This window comes from Convolutriloba macropyga, chromosome 14 (genome assembly GCF_964194025.1).
Source record: "Convolutriloba macropyga chromosome 14, txConMacr16.3, whole genome shotgun sequence".
Taxonomy (NCBI): domain Eukaryota; kingdom Metazoa; phylum Xenacoelomorpha; order Acoela; family Convolutidae; genus Convolutriloba; species Convolutriloba macropyga.
Genome location: NC_134481.1, coordinates 25,169,532 through 25,192,826, shown reverse-complemented (window position 1 = coordinate 25,192,826; position 23,295 = coordinate 25,169,532). Strand labels below are relative to the sequence as shown.

Here is a 23,295-nt window from a genome sequence, read left to right as displayed (position 1 = left end):
GCAGAAAACCGAAGTCCCGAAACAGTTCGCGAGTTGGACATGCCACAGACAAGAGCGGAAGATCCACCCCAGCCAGAAGGAACAACCACAGGGAGGAGTGATCACCCTTGTCAAGCCAGGCCTCTCCTCGGAAAGACTAGCCGACCTGTGCTTCCCAGGGGACTCTGCCATGGAAAGTGTTGGAGTCAAGATACACATCCAGAAACCTGTGAAGATATGGAACTTTTACAGGCCACCTGCTAAGTCTAACGACGGGAGAAACAGCCAGCCGTACTCCTCTGAGTGGCCGACAGATGCGGACATCATCCTCGGAGATCTGAACGCCCATGGTTTCTGGGATAGAAACCATCCCAGTGACGAAACTGGAGAAGAGATAGAGTCCTGGTTGTCCTCGAATCAGTGGATTGCCCTCAACGATGGAACACCAACAAGGATGGCAGGGGATGGGGAAACGACACCAGACATAACTCTAGTCCCTGGGGATTCATACGGAAAAGTGAAATGGAATGTCCTGGACACAATAGGGTCCGATCACCTGCCTATCAAAGTGACCGTCGAAGGGAGGGAACGAAAAGAAAAAGTCAAGAGGCGGCTTAATCTCGAGAAGCTGGACGTCAACAAATATCAAAACACCTTTTCGGAACTCCTGAAAGAGGCTAGGACCGAGGAGAACCTCAGCCCGGAGAAAGAGTTCAAGATTTTCGTCGACCTGGTTCTCCGAGCAGCCCAGAAGAGTGCTCCACTGACCTCCAGCAAACCGAAGAAAACATGGTGGACAGAAGAGTGCACCACAGCAAGGAAGAAGATGAAAACAGCATTCAAGCAAATGCGCAAGAACCCTTGCGAGGAGCAGAGAAACCAGTATCAGCAGGCCCGAGACACCCTCTTTGACACGATAAAGTCAAGCAAAAGGAAAGCCTGGCGAGAGTTCGCATCAACCCTCTCACCGAGAACACCATCCTCCAAAGTATGGGGTGTGCTGAAAAGTATAGACGGAAGGAAGAAGCAGAAGCTACCAGACGTCCCCCTAACTGCAGGAGACAAAAAGGCTATCACCAAACTGGAGAAAGCAGACCTCAGTGTAAAGACCTACGCAGCTAACAGTCATGTTCGCATCCCCAGAGACAAGACCGTGAAGATTCTGGGGGTAGAAATAGACTCACAATGCACTTTCAAAACACAAGCAGTAAACGCGACAAGGAAGCTCAAAGAAAGAAACCAAGTCCTCAGTTGCATGGCCGGCAAGTCTTGGGGACTAAAGGGCTCCGACATCAGACATACTTACAAGGCGTACACGCGCCCCGGAGGACTGTACGGGTGTGGAGTATGGGGGCCTTTTATAGCGCAAACGAATCTCAAGAAGCTGGAAACCTGCAACACGAGAGCCGCAAGGCTCATTACAGGCTGCCCAAGTGGTTCCAACAACGCCAACACTCTAGCGGAAGCACAGCTACCCACAATTGCCACATTCATCAAGGACGAAGCAGTACGGCAATATTCGAAACTACTAGAGTTTCCGGAGGGACACCACCTTAAGGAGCTGACCCGTACCGCATACACGCGCGCGCGGTTGAAATCACGAGGAGATGCAGAATACAGGAAGGACTGGCGGAGAACGGCAGAAGAGCACTACCATCAACTACAGATCACCAACACAAAAGAGACGAAAAACAAGCTACAACAAACAGAAGAGATGCGGATCAAGAATGACTACCTAGCTGCGAGAAAAGAAGGTTCGGATTACGACAGAACCTGCAGGGGAGACCCCCCTCCAGTATTGCTTGTACCACATTCAAGAGAGGACGAAGTATTCGTCCACCAGTTACGAGTGAACAGATGCCCTATCTTGGCCGAATGCAAACATCGATTCGGCAAGATACCAGAACCTCAATGCCCACACTGCAACCTGGAAGAGGAAACTGCCTTACACTTCCTAACGAAGTGCCCAAAGTGGAAGAAACAGAGAAAGAAAGCAGGACTGCCAACAAACCCGTTTGAGACACCGGAGAAAATACTCGATTTCGCAAAGGACACTGGGGTATACCCCTCGTCATAAAACAGACGATTGCACAAAGAACAGAACAGAACAGAACAGTGGTTTTTAAATAGAATTTAAAATTTGCCTATCTTGAATCTTCTTCTTTATTTCATATAGATTTCATCTTCTTTATAGATGTTTTTGATTTGGTTATCTTTTTAAGGTACGACATCTTCACATGCAGACCATTCTACGGACTGCTAGCTAGTCACGTGTGCTGCAACTTCATCAACTACGGAATCATGTCGTGCCTACCCCAGTACCTGTCAAACGTCCTCAATTTCGACATATCCTCCAACGGAGTTTTAAGCGCTCTTCCCTGGCTCTGTTGCTGGATAGCAATCCAGATATTCTCCAACCTGACTGACTTCTTGCGGAAGAGAAAAGTGTGCTCGACGACTGTTATCCGGAAAATTAACGCTTTCATTGGGTCGTTTTTTCCAGGCTTGTTTCTGGTTATGGCTGGATACGCACGTTGTGATGATAAATTAGCAGTCAGTTTCATAGTTATTGCAATGTTCTTTTTCGGTGCCAACTTTTCAAGCTACAATTGCAATAATTTGGACATAGCCCCAAATTACGCGGGTGTGTTATTTTCAATCACCAATACAGCGGCAACCATTCCAGGCTTTGTGGCGCCCGTTGTTGTTAATTGGATTACACAAGATGACATTCACAGTGAAACGTTGTGGAGGTACGCTTTTTTCACATTTGCGGGTGTGGGTTGGTTTGGTGGTCTGGTTTTTATTCTTCTGGCTTCGGGGGAAATCCAACCTTGGGCAATGGCAATGGAAGGCGAGGTTGAAGCGTTTCTGGATGATGCGAGCGAATATTCGCACGACAGCTCAAGTGATCAGGGTGAAATAAATGTGCTAAACGGAAGTGACCACGCTAATGATGAACACTACTAATAAGAATGTTTCAGCGATAACATGTTTAAATTGTCTTCACTATAGAAATAAACCACTTTTTATCCTGTAGTACGTAGAACATACTCAAATAACATTTAATGAGATTTTAATTGAGCACTTAAATATATTAGTTCAGAAGATTAAGAACAATTTTAGGGCTTCTAATTAAATTTTTAAAACTTTACTTTTAATTGCAAGATTTTGGAAGTTCTGCGCAAGTTCTGGCAAATGAATCTGAGGGGGCTTCGATGAAGTTCCGGTAATTTATTTGCATTAGTATTGGAAGTTGTTACACAGACGAGTTTTACAGGGGGTTTTGATGTAACTGGAGCTTCGTTATGTATATTGTTAAGTTCTGTTCATTTCTAACGTTTTTATCATGAATGGGATATAACAGGACGGGTTGGAACAAATGCAAACGCTCGTTACCAAGTTTGCTTGTTTTGTGTTGTGAGTTCTAAATGCACGTTTCTTTATTTTTGCCCGCTTCATTTGATCAATTTTTGTTACCTATAGTTAGTTTCCTTTATGACCTATGGTTCTAGGTCCATCCTTTTCTAGAATCTATTAGTTTGTATTTAACTTTAAAAACTGTTTTCTAGCAAATTGAATTAAAATACATTCTGTTTTAAATCAACTACTATGAACACTTCTGATTGGAGTCCTTGTTTATGGAATGAAACTAATCCCCCTTGTACGGATATTGAACCATTCCATCTGAATTTTCCATCGGAAGCTTGTAGAACTCGTTCAACTTGTCATGATGCAAGTCTGCTGTATAAGCTCTTACAGTTACGACACCTTCTGCTTGGGCTCTTAATTTGAAGTCGTGTAGCACAAAGTGTGAAAGGATGAAACCGTAAATTCCCACCACGATAAGGGCAAAAATTACGTAGGGAAGAATGTGGAATACAATTGGGGACTTCTTACATTCTGGTCCATTTCTGTACCATACAAGTTCAAGTTTCGGAGTTTCGTCTTCGTCATCAAGTTTGTGTGCATCTCTAAAATTTATTGCTGGTTCGAAATCTGTTTTTATAGTGATAAAAATTCTGGGGATAAAGTTTGAATGTACTTCAAAAAAGCTTAATTTAGCTAGCAATTGGTTCAAATTTATTATCTAAAACGGAACTCTCCTTGTAAAGTATAAGCATTTATATTTAGTCTATTAACACTTTTATTGAGTTGTTTAAATGTACAGTGTAATGGATAGTCTCGTCTGTTAGTTTTTTAAATGCTTTTGAAAGTAAAATGAAAAATTTTAAGAGGAAGTTTCAATATTTTGTTTAATAACCTGAAGGCAACAAGTCTGTTCATCTGGTTGCCAGAAGAAATCACAGCCCTGTCGTCTGAGTTAAGGTCTGGCTGAATTGTGAGTCGCATGTTCCTCAACACTGCCTGTGGTTGGACCTTGCTCAGTTCAAGAATGCAGTCATCTATTGCGACTCTTAATTCATTGGACAAGTAGCGCAGATTGCTTCTCTTGAAGAAGTAGAGAGTTGATGGAGACACTTCTGAAAATCATCATGGCTAATCTTATGTGCCAGATGTGTATAATGAATAGGGGCAGGGGGCTTTGCCCTGTTGTATACCCGAACAACCAATTGAGAGAGTACAAAATTTTATTAGTGACCAAAAGTTTGACGATGCATCTTGCTACGATCCATCTGAATAAAACTTATTATAGCTGCGAAGCTGTAAGCTGAGCGTAGCTATATTGCGGTGCTCTTGGTTTTTTTTTTGTTTCGTCGTCTGACGCTTCATTTTCGTTTTACATTTGTTCTAGAACATTCTGTCTCGTCACTGCTTAAATGGCTTTTTCGCGCTTGATTTCACGCTTTCTGCGTGACCTAAATCTAATATATTAAATGTAAGTCGCACTTGAACGCAATGGTTAACAACGCTCCTATCTTCACGTGTTTTAGCGATCTTTAAACATGCAGCCTACACGACCATGTTTAAGTGCCTGATCTGTAAATGTTTTTTCGCTCATTAAGCATACGGCTTAGCAAAAACAAGCGAGACAAAAAGCCATCGACCAATTTTCGTATGTAGCCACAACGGATAGACAACAGTAACAGGCGTCGGTAGTGCAAAGGAGTAGACTTGTGGCTGTGCAGCGAGGGGCATGGGTTCGAGACCGAGTCGGTACGAAAAAATGCCTCTTTTTTGTCTCAAAAATGGTGAATCTTGTTTTTCATCCACTACTGTGCTTCTTTCTTGCTCCCTTCTTTAATTCCCTTCTTATTGATTCTTCTATATCTAATATTTTAAATGTACGTCGCATTTGAACGCAATGGTTAACAATGCTCCTATCTTCAAATGTTTTAACGATCCTTAAACATGCAGCCTATACAACCATGCTTTAGTGCCTGATCTGTAAATGTTTTATTGCTCATTAAGCATGCGGCTTAGCAAAAACAAGCGAGACAAAAAGCCATCGACCAATATTCGTATGTAGCCACTACGGATAGACAACAGCAACAGGCGTCGGTAGCGCAATGGATTGGACCTGTGACTGTGAAGAGAGGGGCCTGGGTTCGATCCCGAGTGGTGGAGGAAAAGGATGCATCGTTTACTGGGATACAAAATTCGAAAGTTGGTTGTCGTTTTCTTCCCCTCTTCTTTTCTTTTTTTTGTTAGTTATATCCTCTTTTCGTTCTTTCTTTATTCCTTTATCTTTTCTTTCTTTCTCCATTTATTTCTCTCATCTAATATTTTAAATGTAAGTCGCACTTGAACGCAATGTTTAGCAGCGCTCCTATGTTGACATGTTTTAACGATTCTTAAGAATGCAGCCCACACAATCATGCCTAAGAGCCTGCTCTGCAAATGTTTTTTTTTCGCTCATTAAGCATACGGCTTAGCAAAAACAAGCGAAACAAAAAAGACATTGATAAAAATTTTGCTTATGTAGCCAGTACCGATTGACAACACCAGCAGGCGTCTGTAGCGCAAGGGATTATACCTGTGGCTGTCAAGCGAGGGACATGGGTTCAAGACCAAGTAGGGGCGGAAAAGGATGTATAATGTACTCGGAATTAAATTTGGGATTTTGTTGTCCTTTTCTTCCCTTCTTCGTTTCTTTGTTTTCTTAAATTTATATATTACTTTTGTTGTTTATTTATTCCTTCATCTTTTATTCCTTTCTCCATTTTTTTCTCTCCCCCTCATCTAATATATTGAATGTAAATTGCACTTGAGCGCAATGGTTAACAGAACTACTATCGTGAGATGTTTACCGACCCTTAAACATTCAGCATACACCACCACCACGCTTAAGCGTCTAATCTGTAATTGTGTTTTGCTCATTAAGCATACAGCTTACCAAAAAGAAGCGAGACAAAAAAGTCATTGACGAAAACTTTGCGTATGTAGCCAGTTCAACAGACAACCGCAACGGACTTCGGTAGCGCAAGGGGATTAGACTATGGCTGTGAAGCGAGGGTCATGGATTCGAGCCCATGTAGGGGAGGAAAAGGATTTATAATTTGCTGGGATAAACAATGGTGAGTTGATTGTCTTTTTCTTCCCTTCTTCAGTTCTTTGCTTTTATTTGTTACTTGTATCCTCTTTTTGTTCGTTCTTTATTCCTTCATCTTTTGTTTCTTTCTCCATTCCATTCTCTCCTTCTCATCTGTTATATTAAATGTAAGTCGCACTTGAACGCAACGGTTATCATCGCTCCAGCTTCTGTTTTTTGGCTCAAAAATGGTGAATCTTGTTTTCGTTCTTGCTCCCTTCTTTATTTCCCTTCTTATTTATTCTTCTATATCTAATATATTAAATTTAAGTTGAACTTGAACGCTATGGTTAACAACGCTCCTATTTTCACATGTTTTAACGATTCTTAAGCATGCAGCCTACATGACCATGTCTAAGTGCCTGATCTGCAAATGTTTTTTTTGCTCATTAAGCATACGGCTTAGCAAAAACAAGCGAGACAAAAAGCCATCGACCAATATTTTTCGAATGTATCCAGTTCAAAAGACAACAGAAACAGGCGTCGGTAGCGCAATGGATTAGGCCTGTGGCTGTGAAGAGAGGGGCATGGGTTCGATCCCGAGTCGTGGAGGAAAACGATGTATCGTTTACTGGGATAAAAAATTGGTGAGTTGGTTGTCTTTTTCTTCCCCTCTTCATTTCTTTGTTTTTTTTTGTTACTTATGTGTTCTTTTCATTCTTTCTTTATTCCTTTATCTTTTCTTTCTTTCTCCATTTCTTTCTCTCCCTCTCATCTAATATATTTAATGTAAGTCGCACTTGAACGCAATGTTTAGCAGCGCTCCTATGTTCACATGTTTTAACGATCCTTAAGAATGCAGCCCACGCAATCATGCCTAAGAGCCTGCTCTTAAAATGTTTTTTTTTCAAGCCCAAGTAGGGGAGGAAAAGAATGTATAATGTGCTCGGAAATAAATTTGGGATTTGGTTGTAGAAGCTCGTTTTATGCAAATTCATTGCGCTCCTTTAACATAGCGCACCTTAATCACAGCAAAGCCAAAATTGTCGCTTAACCAAAAGTTGCTCTTAAATAAGGTAATGGACGCCAAAAATACTCGTCGGTAGCCTAAGAGGTAAGAGCTGTGGCTGCTGAACGAGGGGCAAGGGTTCGAACCCGAGTTGCCACGAAAAAATGCTATATTCTTTTAAACCTGTTCGGATATGATTTTGTGATGCTTATGCGGGCTTGCTAGTCATTGATGAAACGCTCAATTACTTTTGCAACCTGTTGAATGTTTTTCGCTCGAGGTGCGGGAAACTGGATGCATGAAATGTGGAATGTGCATTCTAGGAAAACTATCAAGAGATTGTTACAGCCTCGACAATAAAGAAGCTTTCAAACCAATTTCAGATTGAGTTCATTCTCAGCGAAAGACAAATACGGGGTATTTTTCAGTTTGTCAAGAGAACAACAGGAGAAAGCTCGCAAAATAAATCTGAGTACACGTTTGATTCCAAAAAAAACATTCAGAACTAAAAAAAATCCGAGTAGAATGATCTAAATAGCTGAAATCCAGCCAGCGTGCAAAACTTTTAGAAGTTTTCGCTGTTCCTTAATGTGTGGGGATCAAACATTTCATTAGGTGTTTTTTAATTGCTCTCAAAAGAATTTTTAGTTAATTGCTCTCCAACGAATCTTATAGCCGTTATATTAGTCCTGTCGGTCTTTTTAATTCGATTTTTTGCTTAACCGATTTTTTGTCTGACCAATTTGACTTTGCGTCCTCAAAAACGGGGTAAATAGGTAGCGCCCAAGGGGCATTAAGAGCTCCAAGAGCCTTTCAATTCACTAGTCTCCAAGTATGCGATACACAAGAAACTGTGTTGGAGACTTATAGTGTGAAGGGCGGTTCTAAGAAATTGACCCCAGCCCTCCACAGCCCCCTTTCACTTCACACCCCCCTGCACAGACTGGAAGGGCCCCGTACAGCCAAAAAAACACTCCCACTTCGCTTCAGTTAAGCTAAAGCTAGCCTCACTAAACCGTGACTAGCTGCTGATGAAACCAACCGCTCGCCGGTAGTTTGAGAGCAATTTGCCGTACGTTAGTCGGTTATGTTTGTCTTCTTAATACTGAGTCTTGAGCTTGTCCACTGAGAAAGACACTTGGCAGTGTCTTTTGGAAAGTAGTTAAGCTGAAGCAGATAATTGTTGAACACAACGAAAATTGGATCTATTCTGTTCTGCCCCCCCCCCCATTAGTGGGCTTATATCTTTTACGCCCAGGCGCACGTGTAATTTTTTTTACATAGTAACGTGCTATCTACCAGTTTATAATTTTGTAGATGGGGGGGTGGGGGGGGGGATTGGGGGCTAAAACAATAGATCCCAGAAATTGCTATTTTTGAGTCTCCGCCTCAATTCACTTTCAGAGGTTTTAAAACTGGCCCGAAACCTTGAGTTCAATTCCGAAAATAATTTGTAACTAAGTAATTTCTGCTTTTTCTCTAGCAGTCATTTATCAACTCTTCACGCACACACACAAACTTAACTGGATGTAGCTGACCATTCTTATTTTTTTTGTGTCACGACAAAATAGCCAATGACCGTATACCCTATATGACAAAATTCGAAAATAAATTTAATAGTTTATTCTAATATTGAAATTACGAAAATGACTAATTAGCTATTTTGGCTAGTTGCGGTTATTCAGAAACAGAATCTGTTCCTAAAACAAAGTTGATTGTAAGAATACAGATTGTATGGTCCGACAGCCTAGTGGTTAAGGCGACTGGCTGTTATTCCGGAGATCGGCGGTTCGAGACGCGACAGGGAAAAGTTTTTTTGCACCCAAAAACAACCTCCTTTGAAATAAACTTGTAAGTTTTATAGGCGGCGGCGATAACTGTTATCAACTCACTTCTGTATCTTTTTCCGTCTGTATTTTACGGCACGCAAGTCTATTTCGCAGCTATTCCGGCAATCTGCCGGCTATGTTATAATTAAAAAGTCGGTTTTTTTCTGAGTTATGCCCTCATCTGCTTTGAAGAGCCAAACGTAAAATCGTTTTTTTTTCGTGAAACGTATTTCGTGAAGAGCCGCGAAATGATGTGAAGCAAAGCCATTGTTGACATGATGGCGTTTTTCATCTTCAAATTTCTCTCCAAATTGCTCATTTTCAAAACTAAGACCAATTCTATTTGTAATAGGATATTGGATACGAGAAACAATAGCAGCTGAAAGTTCCACAACTTTTTCAAAAATTTATTTTTCAATTGAAAGATATTTTATTAAGGAATCATGGTTTTAAATTTTAAGAAAATTGGGGTCTCTCTACCCATCTAGGAAAAATGCAAAACTGACATTTTTGCAAGTTTAGGCCCCAAATTACTTTGAGCCATTTTTTTGAATAGGCTGCTAATCAGTCTAACTAACCATCAAGCACATAGCCCTACAGCAGAAACATAAAAAAGTAATTCTAAAAGCAACAATCCCAATGCAATTAAAATTTTGGCCACGTCATAGACCTGTGTAATGGAAGCAAAATTTTACTGAAGGGCTCCCAGTTTTTCATTATTAATGTTCCCGCGATATCACATCAAATCACTGCTCAAGGCTCTGTCACAGCTTACCAAAGCAATTTAATACTAAACAAAAAATTTGTTTTTGAATGTGTCAGTTTCAATTTTTTAAAGTAAAGCTCAATAAGTTTTACAGATAATTGAATTTGGTGTTTAATAGCCGCACAGCGATAGCTGGGGCTATTATTGGCCTTCTCTAGGTTTTTTTTATTTCGTCGTCAGGGTTTTTTTGTTACGACCATATGACGTCACAGCCACTTTTTGTTCATTCGTTCATGCAATTTCAACTGAATTGCATGTGTGACGTCATTTTTCGCTCTTAGTGGAGCGAGTGTTTTTCATGCGCGTGATTAAATTTTTGGTCACACTTGACTTACCTCACTCTCAAAAATGACTTCCTCACTTTGAAATGGACTTTTATTTACTTTAATTCAAAGAGATAAGGTCAAATGGGTGTGTGTCACTCTAAATGAAGGTTATTTGAGATCAGCTAATAGAGGCAGCAATAACTTATACAGATTTTTAATCAAAATATAACAGATCAGCCTTCAATGAAAAGACGAATTTTTTGGTCTGTCTTTTTTACTGTTTTTTTTAGACTGCCGATCTACGAATCTATTGCGGCTATTTTCTGGCAATCTTGCCAGCTATGTTACGGTTTTGTCTGTTTAAGTATAATATCTGCTGTTGGAAAATTGATTTTTACTGTTTCTGTGGTAAAAATTTTGGAAGATTTTCTGTTTTTCTTCAACCAAATAAAGCATTTTTCTGAAGATTATTCGGAGATCACCGCTTCCGGGTTGAAAGGAGAAATTGTAAACTTTTGATACTTTTCACCTAATAATTCATTTAAAAAAATAAAAATATTTTAACCTTTCACTGTAGTGGGCACAAGAGATGTACTCAGCTTGACAATTAATACAATATCTTATTTTTTGGCATTTTGTGTGGGCCATTATGTTTAAGAATACGGTAGCTATTACTGCGGCGATTAACCCTTCGGTGGGTCGTTCTGTGCTCATAGTACTTTGTCCTGATTGTTATCAGGTGACACGTTCAATTTTTAAATTAAATAATTCCATGTATACAGTTATTAATAAAAAAGTACTTTCATTCCGATTGAAATTATTACCTTCGTATCGTTTCTCAATCAAAGCTGGCATGGTCGTTGAATCTGGATTGAGTTGTTGGTGTTCGTGTTTGCTGCTATCTCCTGTTAAGCAACTTTCGTCAGTACAACTTTCGCCCAAATGTTTAACAGAGCCCATTGGTCGCACGGGTAGCCTATATGGCTTTATAGATAGCGCAAATATCTCAACTTAATCTCTGAAGCTGTACGGCTAATTTCAGTATCAACCTCGAATTGTTATTTATAACGCAGTGATGAAATGAGGTGAGAAATTGTAGTCAAAACAGAGTGAAGTTGAACAGTGGTTGGATGATAGTGCGTGTGAATGTTGTTGATATTAGTGAATGTAAATTAGCAAATGTCAATGTGTGGTTGGTTTGATCTAGACAGTGAAATAACAGAAGAAAGTGAAATAACCTTTGTGCTATAACAGATGTAATATGTATAAAGACTGAATGAGAGTAGTGAGGTAGTGTGTCACGAGAACAGGGCGTTTGTGCTCATATTTCTCTGACGATTTTATTAATCTGAACCAATGAATTGATCTAATGATCTACAAAAGTTTTTTGTGAATAACTGCACACAGGGCACCTCTATTGAAATTTGATGACTTTTTCCTCATGAGAAAGTGTCTCGTGAAAAAGTTTGATTAATTGCATCTGAGCAAAGTATGATCAGCAAAGCTTGATGAATAAACCAAGTTTCCTTTCGCACAATGTATTGATTTTAAACTTATTTTGATTGATTGCTTGAAAAATCTGAAACGAATCCAGAAAGCACTCCGTCAAGAAGCTGCACTTTTTTCAGCTTTTACGAACATAAAATTCAAAGTTCAGTGACAGTTTATGCGTCAAACTCAAAGCCCGGACGTCAAGATTTAATCATTTGGACCCTATTAGTGTGTTCGAATAGATGTATGAGGATTTACCTCAGTTGTCAAGGATTTCAATTGAATTTTTTTCCCTTGTGGCTCATCTATTGATGAAATTTCGCCTAGTGCTTGCAATTGCAGCTGTCCAGCTATTTTCATTATGCTTGAAGTATTTGATCATTTTGTAGAGCTTTAAGTTTGATTATTGACCGCCCCGCATAATCATTTGCGTTTCAGATTTGGGATGTAATTCGCGAGAATTTGAATATGAGTGATAAGGTGAAGGAATTGAAGGCCTGCCTGGACTCGTACCATCGGAAGCTAGCTCGAGTTATGGCAGTGATCTCTAGTTCAGATAAGGACGAATCTCAACAAAACGCATCTGATAATGACCTTAGTTCTGTCATGAAAGATCTGCTCGATATTATAGCGCTGACAGAACAGCAAATTGAGATTGAATTGAACAGTCAACGTAGTTATAAAGATCCTAGAGAGCCTGTGAGTGGAACCAACTATCCCGTTAGACTCGAAGAGTCGGAAGAAATAAGTGAAAGTTCATCAAATGAAAGTGAAAATGAGAAAACGCTTGAAGAGGACTTTACAGGAGAGCCTGTTAAGGTAATGGCCCCATTTCGTCACGTGAATGGAGAAGTCGAATATTTGCCCGCATTTTACTTTCAAACGAACTCAGCCCAGAATCCGGACCGTGAAGACGTATTGTCGGTGTTCTATTTAACACCTTTGAACGACAAAATGCAACCGTGCCTCGACTTTCCCTTTTGTGAAAGAAAGTTTTGTAAATTCTCCCACGGCGTCAAACTTAAGTACAGTCAGCTAAGAAAGTTCCGGGGGTTCCAGCATCGTGCGCTGAAACTTGGTCGACGGGTCCTCTTCAGACCTGAAAGCGAAACCAAATTATGGAGTCAGGGAATAATTTCTGTGGTATCACAAACAGAAGACAAATCTGATGTTGTCATTGAAGTAGCTGATGATAACTTTAAACGGTTCGTGCTGCCAATGGAGAGAGTTGTTTCCAGACGAATCATCAAGGATGTTACAAGTCGGGAAGATGAAAGTTCTGGAGATAGCTCTAATAACTCCACTTCCGAAATATCAGATACAGAAGAAGAGTATGATCAAAGTGAAACTTCGAAATCGTGTTCAAGCAAGACACACTTGCCGCATGAATCAGATGGAAAAGTGAATGCAAACTCCAAATCAGTAAACTCCTCCTTTGATGCTGATTTCGGAGGCTGGGAAAGCTACACAAAAGGGATTGGATCGAAACTGCTTTCCAAAATGGGATATGTCAAAGGTACTCAAATATTTCCTTAGAAAAATGTTTGCTGGGAATTTCAACCATAATTTCAGTTTTCGGGGACCGTTTTATTCCCATTTAATCGGAAAAACTTTTTTGGAAAAAAAAACTTTCTGGTTTCTCTTTTTAAAAACCGATTGGAGGCAGTGTGAGAACGGAAGAGACCAAGAGTTTTTGTCTTCCATAATAAATCCCTTCACGGAGACAAAGCCCCCTGATAACGCTTGATCCGACTGGGAGTTATTTGCTATCTTTCTTCTTATTCTTAATGTATTCTGTATTCCTAATGTAATTCAATTGTTTGGTTCCCCTACTTAGTAATAACAAACAACTATCATTTCCGGTTTTATATTTCATCATCTTCATAGCTTGCGAGTTATAAGTTACTGGAACAGAAGTCATCTGCTACATTGGGACGTCATTTTACTGCCTTGCTTAATTAATGTGAAACAATAGCAATTGATTTTTGTTCATTTACGAAGAACTGAAATTGACAACGGTCGGTGCAACTAGAGAATTTTTTGGGAATTTAGATTAAGTTTTAATCAGGTTGGTTTTCAACATTTTGATCACTCAGATGAAAAGGAACTACAAATAATTCGTTTGGGACACTTAAGAGTTTTTTTAAAGCGTTTAATGACTGAGACAACCCGGCCCATTGATATTGTATATTGACCTTACATGCGATTGAACTCTCTCCGAAATTTTACGAAGAAGTGTCACCTATCTCCTTTTTCCAATTTCCGTCCGTAGTAATGTTATCCAATCTTCAGTTATTTTTCTCCCCCCTCATTGCGTGAGAAAAAATTTATGCAAAAGTTATGTATAATTTATGTAAGTTTATATGTTAAATCAGAAATTAAAAGTGATGATTTTAGTCGTCCGTAAACTGTAAAGGCAGTTACGTGAGTTTTAAAAGAGTGGCGTAAGGAATCAGTGAGATTTTGTTGACGTTCGGCTATTTGACTTTGGTTTTCAGGGCTTTTTCAAACTTTTGATTGTTAATGTCCTGCGGTCTTTTTATGCGATTTTTTCTCTGATCCGTTTCGCTTTCCGTGTTCAAAAGCAGGTAACGCCCAGTGGGTATGAGTTCTTTTAGTGCCCTACGGCTGACTAGTCTCTAATTGTACGGTTCATCGAAACTTTAAGAGACGTAAAATCATGGTGTGAAGGGCAGTCCTCACCCCACTCCTCACCTCATTCCACCCGTAACCCAGCAGGCTCCCCCCTGCGCTCACCACCCCAACATGTTTACCCACGCCCTTCAATTAGCTTACGCTGAACTAGTCATAGCCTCCATAAACTGCTCGCCAGTCGTTTGAGAGAATTTCGACGGACGGTATTCTGTTGTTTTTTCCCCGAAAGTGGCCATTCCTGGGATTTTCGAGGTTCATTTGCTGGATTGTTCAATAAAGGACTGATTTGTTTCTGTTTAATAGCCGCGAAGCGATAACGGCTATTATTGGGGACATCGTGGTTTTTTCATTCCGTCGTCTCCATCGATTATTCTTACGACCTGACTTCTTGGAATTGACTTTTTCAGTGACCTCTGCAGCCTTGGAGTTAAAATTTGTGTCCGTGACGTCATTTCTACTTTTAGGTCAATTGCGTGACTTACCTCACTAAAAAAATGACTTCTGAACCCACTTAAAGAACTTTAATTTTTATGATCTTAGTTAAAGATCAATAGCGTGCATCTAAATAGTGCCAAACATATGCCCTAATTCTTGAGTATTAGTCTTGAGTTTATGATTTCGAATATCATTTTTGAAGAAGCTCTTTTAGGGCTTTTTCTTATAGACCGTATGTGTCATGAAATTGACAGTCCGAATCTAACCCAAAAGGTCTAATGGTCTATAAAAGGACTGGTGGTCGATCCTATTTCCTTAATTGTTTCATTTACAGGAAGGTGTCTGTCGCGGCTATTTTTCCGGAAATCTGCTGGCTATGTTAGCTTTATTCTATCTTTCACAGTCTTATTGTTTTGTTTTACGGTTTCGTTTCTCTGAAAAATCTGTATGCTTGTTACTCTAATCTTAGATTTTTTTTCTGTAACTAATTTTGTAATATATATAAGATTAGAATAACAAGCATACAGGTTTTTCAAAGAAACGAAACCATAAAACAAAACAATTAGACTGTGAAAGATAGAATAAAGCTAACATAGCTGGCAGATTGCCGGAAAATAGCCGCGACAGACGCCTTCCTGTTTTTCTCAACTTTGAAAATTCAGTTTTACATCAATATTGGTCGAACTTTACTTTTGCTCATGTTGATCTCTTTGCGATTCGATCTTATGGCGATCGACTGGGCTTTTCGTTACGAAAACGAGACAAACTGTTCATCTGAAGGAATTGACCGAGGTGCGGATTCTAAGAGCTGCACCGGTTTCACAGGAGCACGGCAAATTCAAATTTTTGAAATACATTTTTTGATTTATTGTTCTAATTTTGATTAGAATTTTCTCCGTTTGTTTTGGTCACTTTCATTAATAGCACGGCGATAGCTGGGGCTTTTATTCGCCTTCTCTTGGTTTTTGTTTCGTCGTCAAGACTTTTCTTTCGACCATATGACGTCACAACCAATTCAAATCTGCTTTTTGTTCACTCGTTCATGCAATCATCTCATCGAATTGCAATCATCTCATGCAATCATCTCATCGAATTGCGTGCGTGACGTCATTTTTCACTCAAAATGAGCGAGTTTTTCTTCATTCGCGTGATTAAGTTTTTGGTCACATGTGACTTACCTCACTCAAAAATGACTTCTGGCTCTGAAATTGACTTTTCTTTACTTATATTCAAAGAGAGAAGGTCAAGTGAGTGTGTGCGCCCTTCTAATTAAAAATTTTTTGAGAGCAGCTCTTAGAAGCAGCAATATTAGGATTCTTTGACAGATTCTTCGTCAAAATTTAACATTGAGCTTTTATTAAAAAGAATTTTTTTGGACTTTTACTAGCTTTTTGAGACTGCAGATCCACGAAGCTATTGCGGCTATGTTCTTGCAATCTGCCAGCTATGTTTTTAATGGTGTCAAATTAAGTAAAACATTCGAACTGTCTATTTCTTTTGTTTTCTGTGCTTTTCAGAATTGTTGCCTTGGTTCTTTTGCTCCGTCGGAGCTATTCTATAGTATTCTATTGATGTTCGTATCCCAAAAAATGACATGCTTTAATTCAAAAACTTTCTTTATTTTTTGTGTGAAGTGTTTGTTTTTTGTCGTTTGAACAGTCAACGATTTAATATTCATAAATACAATATTGGATTTTATAAATAGTACGTTAATTATTTAGGTCCTTTGTTGTTGTCCTTTTCTTCGTTTTTCCTTATTATCTTAATTTTGTCTCGCCTGTTTCGAGGGGATTAATTTATTAAACGCAAGATAACTATGCTGTGGACCGCGCAGTACAATTGTTTTGTAGTCGAAACTTAACACAATTATATTTCATAGATTTTGCGTTACTCAATTTATTTATATTAGGCGTGATGCCTCAGATCGTCTTCTGTAATTAAATAGATAGCTGGCTGATAAATGGATTGTTGACTGGCTGTTTGGCTTGGTCCTCAGTAAAGTTTTATTCCTAATGATTCAGTTGTCTTCAAGATATGTTTTTAAATTTTAAAGGGGAGTTGGAAAACGTGTTTGAGCAAAGGTTTGCTTTCTTGATTATGGTTATTTGACGTTCGTCATTTTGGCTTCGGAGGCTTTTTTGCTAGTTTCTTTTCTTTAGTGGATTTCTAATTTCATTCCTGCCGTCTCCTTTTGGTCTATTTTTTTGTTTTGTCAATATTTTTTTGAATTGTACAAGAATTGTGTGGTTGCTTATTATTTCCTGGTCGTCTTTTTGGTTACGACCAGTCAAATATGGATTTTCTAGCTGAAATTTGGTTGAAGGCAACTGTACAAATGTCGAAATCAATTACAGACATCACAACAATATAAGAAAAACTTTTTTAGGTTTCTTTCTTTTCTTTGTTATTTTGAGACTGCATGGCTAAGAAGCTGTTGCGGCTATTTTTTGGCAATCTGACATTATCTTTTTAGAAAGATGTTTTTGGTTGATGAGAATAAGGAGCTTAGAGTAACCTTCACGCTTGTTTGGCTTTGCTTACAGGGAAAGGTCTTGGCAAGGACAGTGGAGGGAGGGTGCTACCAGTTGAAGCGACTATTTTGCCTGCGAGAAAGTCACTGGATGTGTGCATGCGACTGAAGAGTGCTAAGAGAGTGAGGAATGTGGGAGAAAATATTTCACGATCAAAACATTCCAAACTGGCCCAGGTTGATTTTGGGGAAAGCAAGAACCCAGATCAGGTAGGTGTAATGCCAACAATCTCCACTTGCATTGAGCCTGAAAATCGCTAAAGCCATCATTTTGACAAGCGATATAGAAATTCAGATTCTCAGATAACCCTTTATTGTGATTTGTTTAAAGTGTTAGCTATTCTCCATTACTTCATGAGTAAGAGATTCGGTTTTAATCGAGGTCTTTATTCATGATAAATCGCCTTTCAATACATTTTTGGGGTATTAGTTTTATTATAGCTGCAAAGCTGTAAGCTGAGCAGAGCTATATTGCGGTGTCCTTGATTTTTTTTACGACTCGAAGAGGAGTGTTGGTTTTTAATAGCCGCGAAGCGATAGCTGAGCTATTAGTGGCCTTATCTTGGGTTTTTTACAATTCAAAGAATTTGAATTCTATTGGAGCTCTGTCTTTTGTCCAAGATCTGTTCACACATTTTCATGATTTTTGAAGTCAATTGGAGTCGTGATTGTGGTCACGCCGAAACAGGAAAGGAAGCGAAAAAGCGAGTGATTTTATTGCGCGAAATTTTTTTTACTCTTATTTCAAAGCAGAGTGAGAAAACGGTGTTTGAACACAAGCTTGCTTTCTCGCTGGTGGTTTTTTGTTCACATGCGGCAATTTCACTTTGATTTTCAGTGTTTTTTTCGATTTTTTGGATCGTTTCCCCAATCCATTCATAGTACAACCTAGGCCTGGTTTTTTGTTTGAACCAAATTTCTCTTTCTCGCTAATGGTTTTTGTTCACATGCGGCATTTTGACATTGATTTTCAGTTTTTTTTTTAATTTTCGGATTTTTGGAAATAGTTTCCCCAATTCACTCATTGTCCGTTCTAGGTCTAATTTTTTTAAGACAATGAAAGTTCTTTGAATTGATTGTACATCAGGACTTGTCTTGCTATGTTTTTAGTTTGTCGTCAAGATTTTTGTTACGACCATATGACGTCACAATCGCTTCAAATCTGCTTTTTGTTCATTCGTTCATGAATTTTCAAGTGAATTGCGTGCGTGACGTCATTTTTTACTCTTATTGGAGCGAATTTTTTGTTCAATCGGGTGATTAAATTTTTGGTCACACTTGACTTACCTCGCTCTCAAAAATGACTTCCTCACTTTGAAATCAACTTTTCTTTACTTTAATTCAAAGAGATAAGGTCAATTGAATGTGTGTCACTCTAATTGAAGGTTATTTAAGACCAGCGAATAGAAGCAGCAATAAGTTACAGATTCTTGATCAAAATTTTAAATCTCAGTTCTTGATGAAACGACTAAAATTATTCATTCTTACTTTCTTTTTGAGACTGCAGATCTACAAAGCTATTGCGGCTATTTTCTGGCAATATGCCAGCTATGTTAAGGTTTTTTTTACCGGCTGTACCATTCGTTCAGATGGCGCTTTGACCTAAAATCGAAAGAGTAAAATTGCTGTGTAACTTTTTCGGAGCTAGAGAACTTTGTGATCATGCGCTTTGTTCAGTGAATAACTTTTTGACTTCAAAAATTGTGTTGTGACAGAATGCCGCATATAGGTAACCCATTTTAGCCGTGTTTTCTTCCAATTCGCGTAGTTTTATTTGCTTAAAATTAAGTTTTTTTGTAGAAGTAATTTTCAGTAGAAGCTGTAATAATGTGTGAATCTCGTTGATACTGCAATTGATACTGGAGTCTAATAATGCGTTTTGAATTCTAAATGAGCACATATCTCAATTTTTTAACTCGTTTTTGGCTTTTTTAAATTAATTTCTTAGTTTTTGAATCCTAAAGCGGATTTTTTCAATTTTTTCAAAAATTAGGCATATGACAATTTACATTTGATTTTTCACGCACTAAATGCCTCTTCAAACCTGAGGTATTTTTGTTTTTTTTTTAGAATTGTACGCTTGCTTGCCCGATTTTGGCAGTTTTTTGTCAAACATTTCTCAGTTTTTGGTTTGTTTTTTGGATTTAATTACTAGAATGTCTTTTTGTACACTTTCAGAAATCCTATTCTCCGTTCACTAATAATTGAATGATTTTGTGGCGTTCAGTATTTGAAAATCTGCACAATTTTTAATATATAAATTTTATAAATGCGCTAAACCACTGAAAATCAATGAATCTAAACAAAAAGAGCACTCCAGTGTTTGAATTCAGCACCAATTCGTCGTTCTCCGCTCTCATTTTCAACTCTTCTCAGTTCCCAGTTAAAGAGTAAAAAAATATATACTCACTATTTCCTCGGAAGTTTTTTCGACAAATTTTTTGCAAAATATTTATTGTTTCCAGTCGTTGAATTATGTCTGTACATTTTAATCTATGCAAGAGGATAGCTATAAAATTTTATGCTAGATAAGGAAATGTATTTGATTTTCTACTTCATTTTTTAAAGTTGATTTTTAAGTTTCAAAAATCAAGGACTCTTTAGTCTTTGTTTTTTCATGTGTTTTTTGTTTCTGTCCTTATTCTATGAATTCTCGTATGCATCAGACTGATTTTTTTGAGAGACTGATTACTGTATTCTTTTAGGCGGATTGGAGATTCACCCAAGGTGGAGCTAACCCAAAGAGTAAACCAAAATCTGGCGGTGATGTGTTTAAATTCATGAATAAAAATGTGGGTGCTCGATCCGGTGACTTGACGAATGCGGAAGTCAGTGAAAACAATAAATCAACCTCTGAAAATGCCAACCGAGAAAAGTCGTCAGTTAATAATTCGATATCTCAAATTCATAAAATGTGCGCAGGAAAGTCACAGCTTCAACTGAACACGTTACTAATGCAAAAGCGGGCAGAATTGGATCGCAAAACTAACGGTTATATCAGTTTGCAAAGAAAGGCTGAGGTCAACTACGCTTCTGTTGCTCACCAAATGCTCACAATGCGAAAAGATATTGAACAGTCCAAATTACAAGTGAGCACTATTGAGAAAATGCTGGCTAAAAATTTGGCCCGCAAAGAACTTTCTTTCTGAAATAGTATGCTTATTCTTATCTCCTAAGTTGTCTGCTTCTTATATAGAATTTTTAATGATTCGCTAAGACTTTTTCTAAAATTAAGGACTACCGGGTGACGAATCGAGGTACGGTTCATAAGCTCGTTCAAATTTTTACTTCAACAATAATTGCTACATTTAATCTACGGCAAAGAACATCTACATTCTCAGCTAATGTTGGAACTTTATCTATTTCTCCTGACATTAATTTCAATACAATGTCAATTTTACAATAGGTGTAGAATATTACATTACTTAAATATAGCTTCGTTGAGATTTTCACGAAATTTTCACCATATTGATCTCTTTTTTGCACCCAAAAATTGTTTCCCAGCTACATCCCAATAAATTAAATTTCCCCGACCTTCCGTTCGAGAGCAGTTCATCCGACGTTTCGGTTTATGTCTGTGTTTGTGTGTGTGTTGACTTTTGCTTTTTTCGAAAAGTAATGAAATCTGTCAGCAATGAGATAAAAAAGATGAAAAGAAAAAAAAACGTGCAGCCAGTCAAAACCATAAGCTGTAACCAAAAAATAAGTTCTTGTAGACAAAGGTAATTTCATTAAGAAGTCAGGGGAACCTGAGACCTGATAATTATGAGACTATGACGGGAACGCAAAACAGAAAGTACTGACCAAACTAAAATCTTCACAAATATTTTTTTCTAAATAAAAAGCCGAAGTCATAGAAATTAATGTTTTAAATAGTTAAAACAGGAGTTAATAGCCGCACGTGAAAAAACCCTTTAAACGTTTACCCTTTATAGCCACCCATTTATTGCTTCATTTACGTGATTAAATGCTCGAATTTAATCTCTACTTGGCAGCACGTAGTCGAAAAAATTTGAATTTATCTTGAAAAAATAGCTCTCAACATATTCCAAACCCTTAGATTTTAGTCAGCCACGGTGTCAATAAAACCCACACAATGGCTTTGCGGCTTTTATAGGTAAGTGTTTTGTCCAAAAAATTAAGAAAAACCAGAAATAAATGGGGAATGACGCTGGAAACGAAAAAAAACGCTGGAAACGTTTAGTGGACTAGTCAAGACTGCTGTTCCAAATTTGTTTGCTAGATAGTGGAGCTTCGATTGTCCCTCGCATTAGTCTATGAAGATTGTCTGAGAAGGTTTGAGGGCAGTTCTCTTGAAAATAAATTGCAGTTCTACCAGAACTACTTGATTTGGTGCTGGATTTTATGTAAATACATTTTCGAACAAATATCTGGCATTTTGCAAATTATCATTTCAAAAAGCGTCCTCATCGTAAAAATGAATGCGTTTGTCATTGAGCACATTTTTAATTTTATTTTGTCATAATAAAGCATAATTTGAGCAGCAGTGATACCACTCGCGACCGCTACGATCAGTTTATTGATCGGCCAAATTAGAATGTATAGTTCCTCTCCCACTTTTAAAAACAAAATCCTTTTAGAAGCAAGCAAACAAAATTAGTTAATCAGCCAATGATGGCTAAAATTTGCAACTCCTATTAAAACGAAATTCGGAAAACATTGAATTGCATATTCAACGATTAGATTTTTTGTATTTTGCTAAATGGTGAACCTGTGTCTTAATTATGTGCGTATTCATCGTGTTCTTCTCAAAAATGAGTACTGCAAACTTGAAAGTGAATTGCATAACACCCAAACTGCGTTAAAAATATCGGCAAGTCACATTTTTTTTAAAAAGGGGGCCATAACCCTTCTGAAGAACTCTTTTTCCCCGGAAGTTTTGTGCTGCCCTTAAATATCGACTAGTAGGTGTTAAATTGTATGATCACGAGAGACAATATTCATTTGTAAATTTGGGACTCTAAATGTAATGGGCGACCATGCGGTGCCATGCCACGGTCGGGTTTATACGATCGCTCGGCTCTATCGTATACGAGACAGAGTTATATCAGCTTGCTCTGGAGCTTAGTTGTCCGCCATCAGTGAGCAGAAGAGTTAACTGTGCCAGACAACTCAAGACTTAGCTGTATGGAATTCGGGTCAACCAGCAGCTTCGTATGTTAACGTAACTTCACCTTGTTATCAGACCTTATCGCAAATGCGGTGGAGAAGAGTGGTTTCCTTCACAAGAAGTACGAACAGTGCGCCCACAAAAGTAGCAAAGTCGGAATTCAATTTTTTCCTTTGGACTTTGTGTTGTTGGGGGCTTTTCAGAGACCCATTCGTAAGACCTTTAAACGAATTGTCATTCTGGCTGATACCAGAAGCTTGCAGCCTGTTGGTTTATCTTTAGCATTCAGTAGGTTTTTCTCAATAAGTATCGGATATATTTACTCGCGGGCCGCAATCATGCTGATTGCAATACACCCTAGACTATATGCAAATATGAAACGCGAGCACACCTTGTATCCTTATCTCACATGTTATAACGGGAGTCTTCTCTTTAAATTGTGTCACCCAATGAGAGGAGACAATCAATACTGAATTGTTTTGTTGCTTCACCAAAGAGAAGGGAGCGCAAAATTTTGTTTTTATCATATGGGTCGTTGCGACAGTGAATCTTTTGATTATTTGAACTGAACTGTATAATAACAACAACGATCAGCTGTTAACCAAGATTTTACACGTGATGAAGTAATCAATTTATAATGCTTTTCTAAAAAATTGGAAATATGCCATTATCTACATTGAGCAAAAGGGCGCTTTTTGGTTATTTTTTGGAAAAGCTTTTGAAGTGGTGTCGGTTTTTACATATAAAAGGATGATCTTGCAAAAAAAGAAA

At 38.3% G+C, this 23,295-nt stretch overlaps 3 protein-coding genes across 3 annotated transcripts in view; 2 read left to right on the top strand and 1 right to left on the bottom strand.

Annotated features, from left to right (window-relative positions):
* LOC142353073 (sialin-like) overlaps nt 1–3,133 on the top strand; it is a 28,943-nt gene extending 25,810 nt beyond the window's left edge. The window contains exon 4 of the mRNA XM_075405267.1: nt 2,202–3,133. Within this exon, the coding sequence (XP_075261382.1) occupies nt 2,202–2,949 (748 nt within the window). The 3' untranslated portion in view covers nt 2,950–3,133. The remainder of the gene's footprint in view (nt 1–2,201) is intronic.
* Nucleotides 3,134–3,543: 410 nt separating this feature from the next.
* Nucleotides 3,544–11,439, bottom strand: LOC142353076 (uncharacterized). Its single transcript, XM_075405270.1, has 3 exons — nt 11,107–11,439; nt 4,244–4,463; nt 3,544–3,953 (listed from the first exon to the last, which is right to left on the bottom strand). Exons 1-3 carry the CDS (start codon nt 11,240–11,242, stop codon nt 3,632–3,634), a joined length of 678 nt encoding a protein of 225 aa, XP_075261385.1. The 5' UTR covers nt 11,243–11,439; the 3' UTR covers nt 3,544–3,631.
* Nucleotides 11,440–12,188: 749 nt separating this feature from the next.
* On the top strand, nt 12,189–20,611 carry LOC142352961 (zinc finger CCCH-type with G patch domain-containing protein-like). The gene is made up of 3 exons (XM_075405120.1): nt 12,189–13,289; nt 17,407–17,603; nt 20,099–20,611. Exons 1-3 carry the CDS (start codon nt 12,242–12,244, stop codon nt 20,540–20,542), a joined length of 1,689 nt encoding a protein of 562 aa, XP_075261235.1. The 5' UTR covers nt 12,189–12,241; the 3' UTR covers nt 20,543–20,611.
* Nucleotides 20,612–23,295: the final 2,684 nt, after the last annotated feature.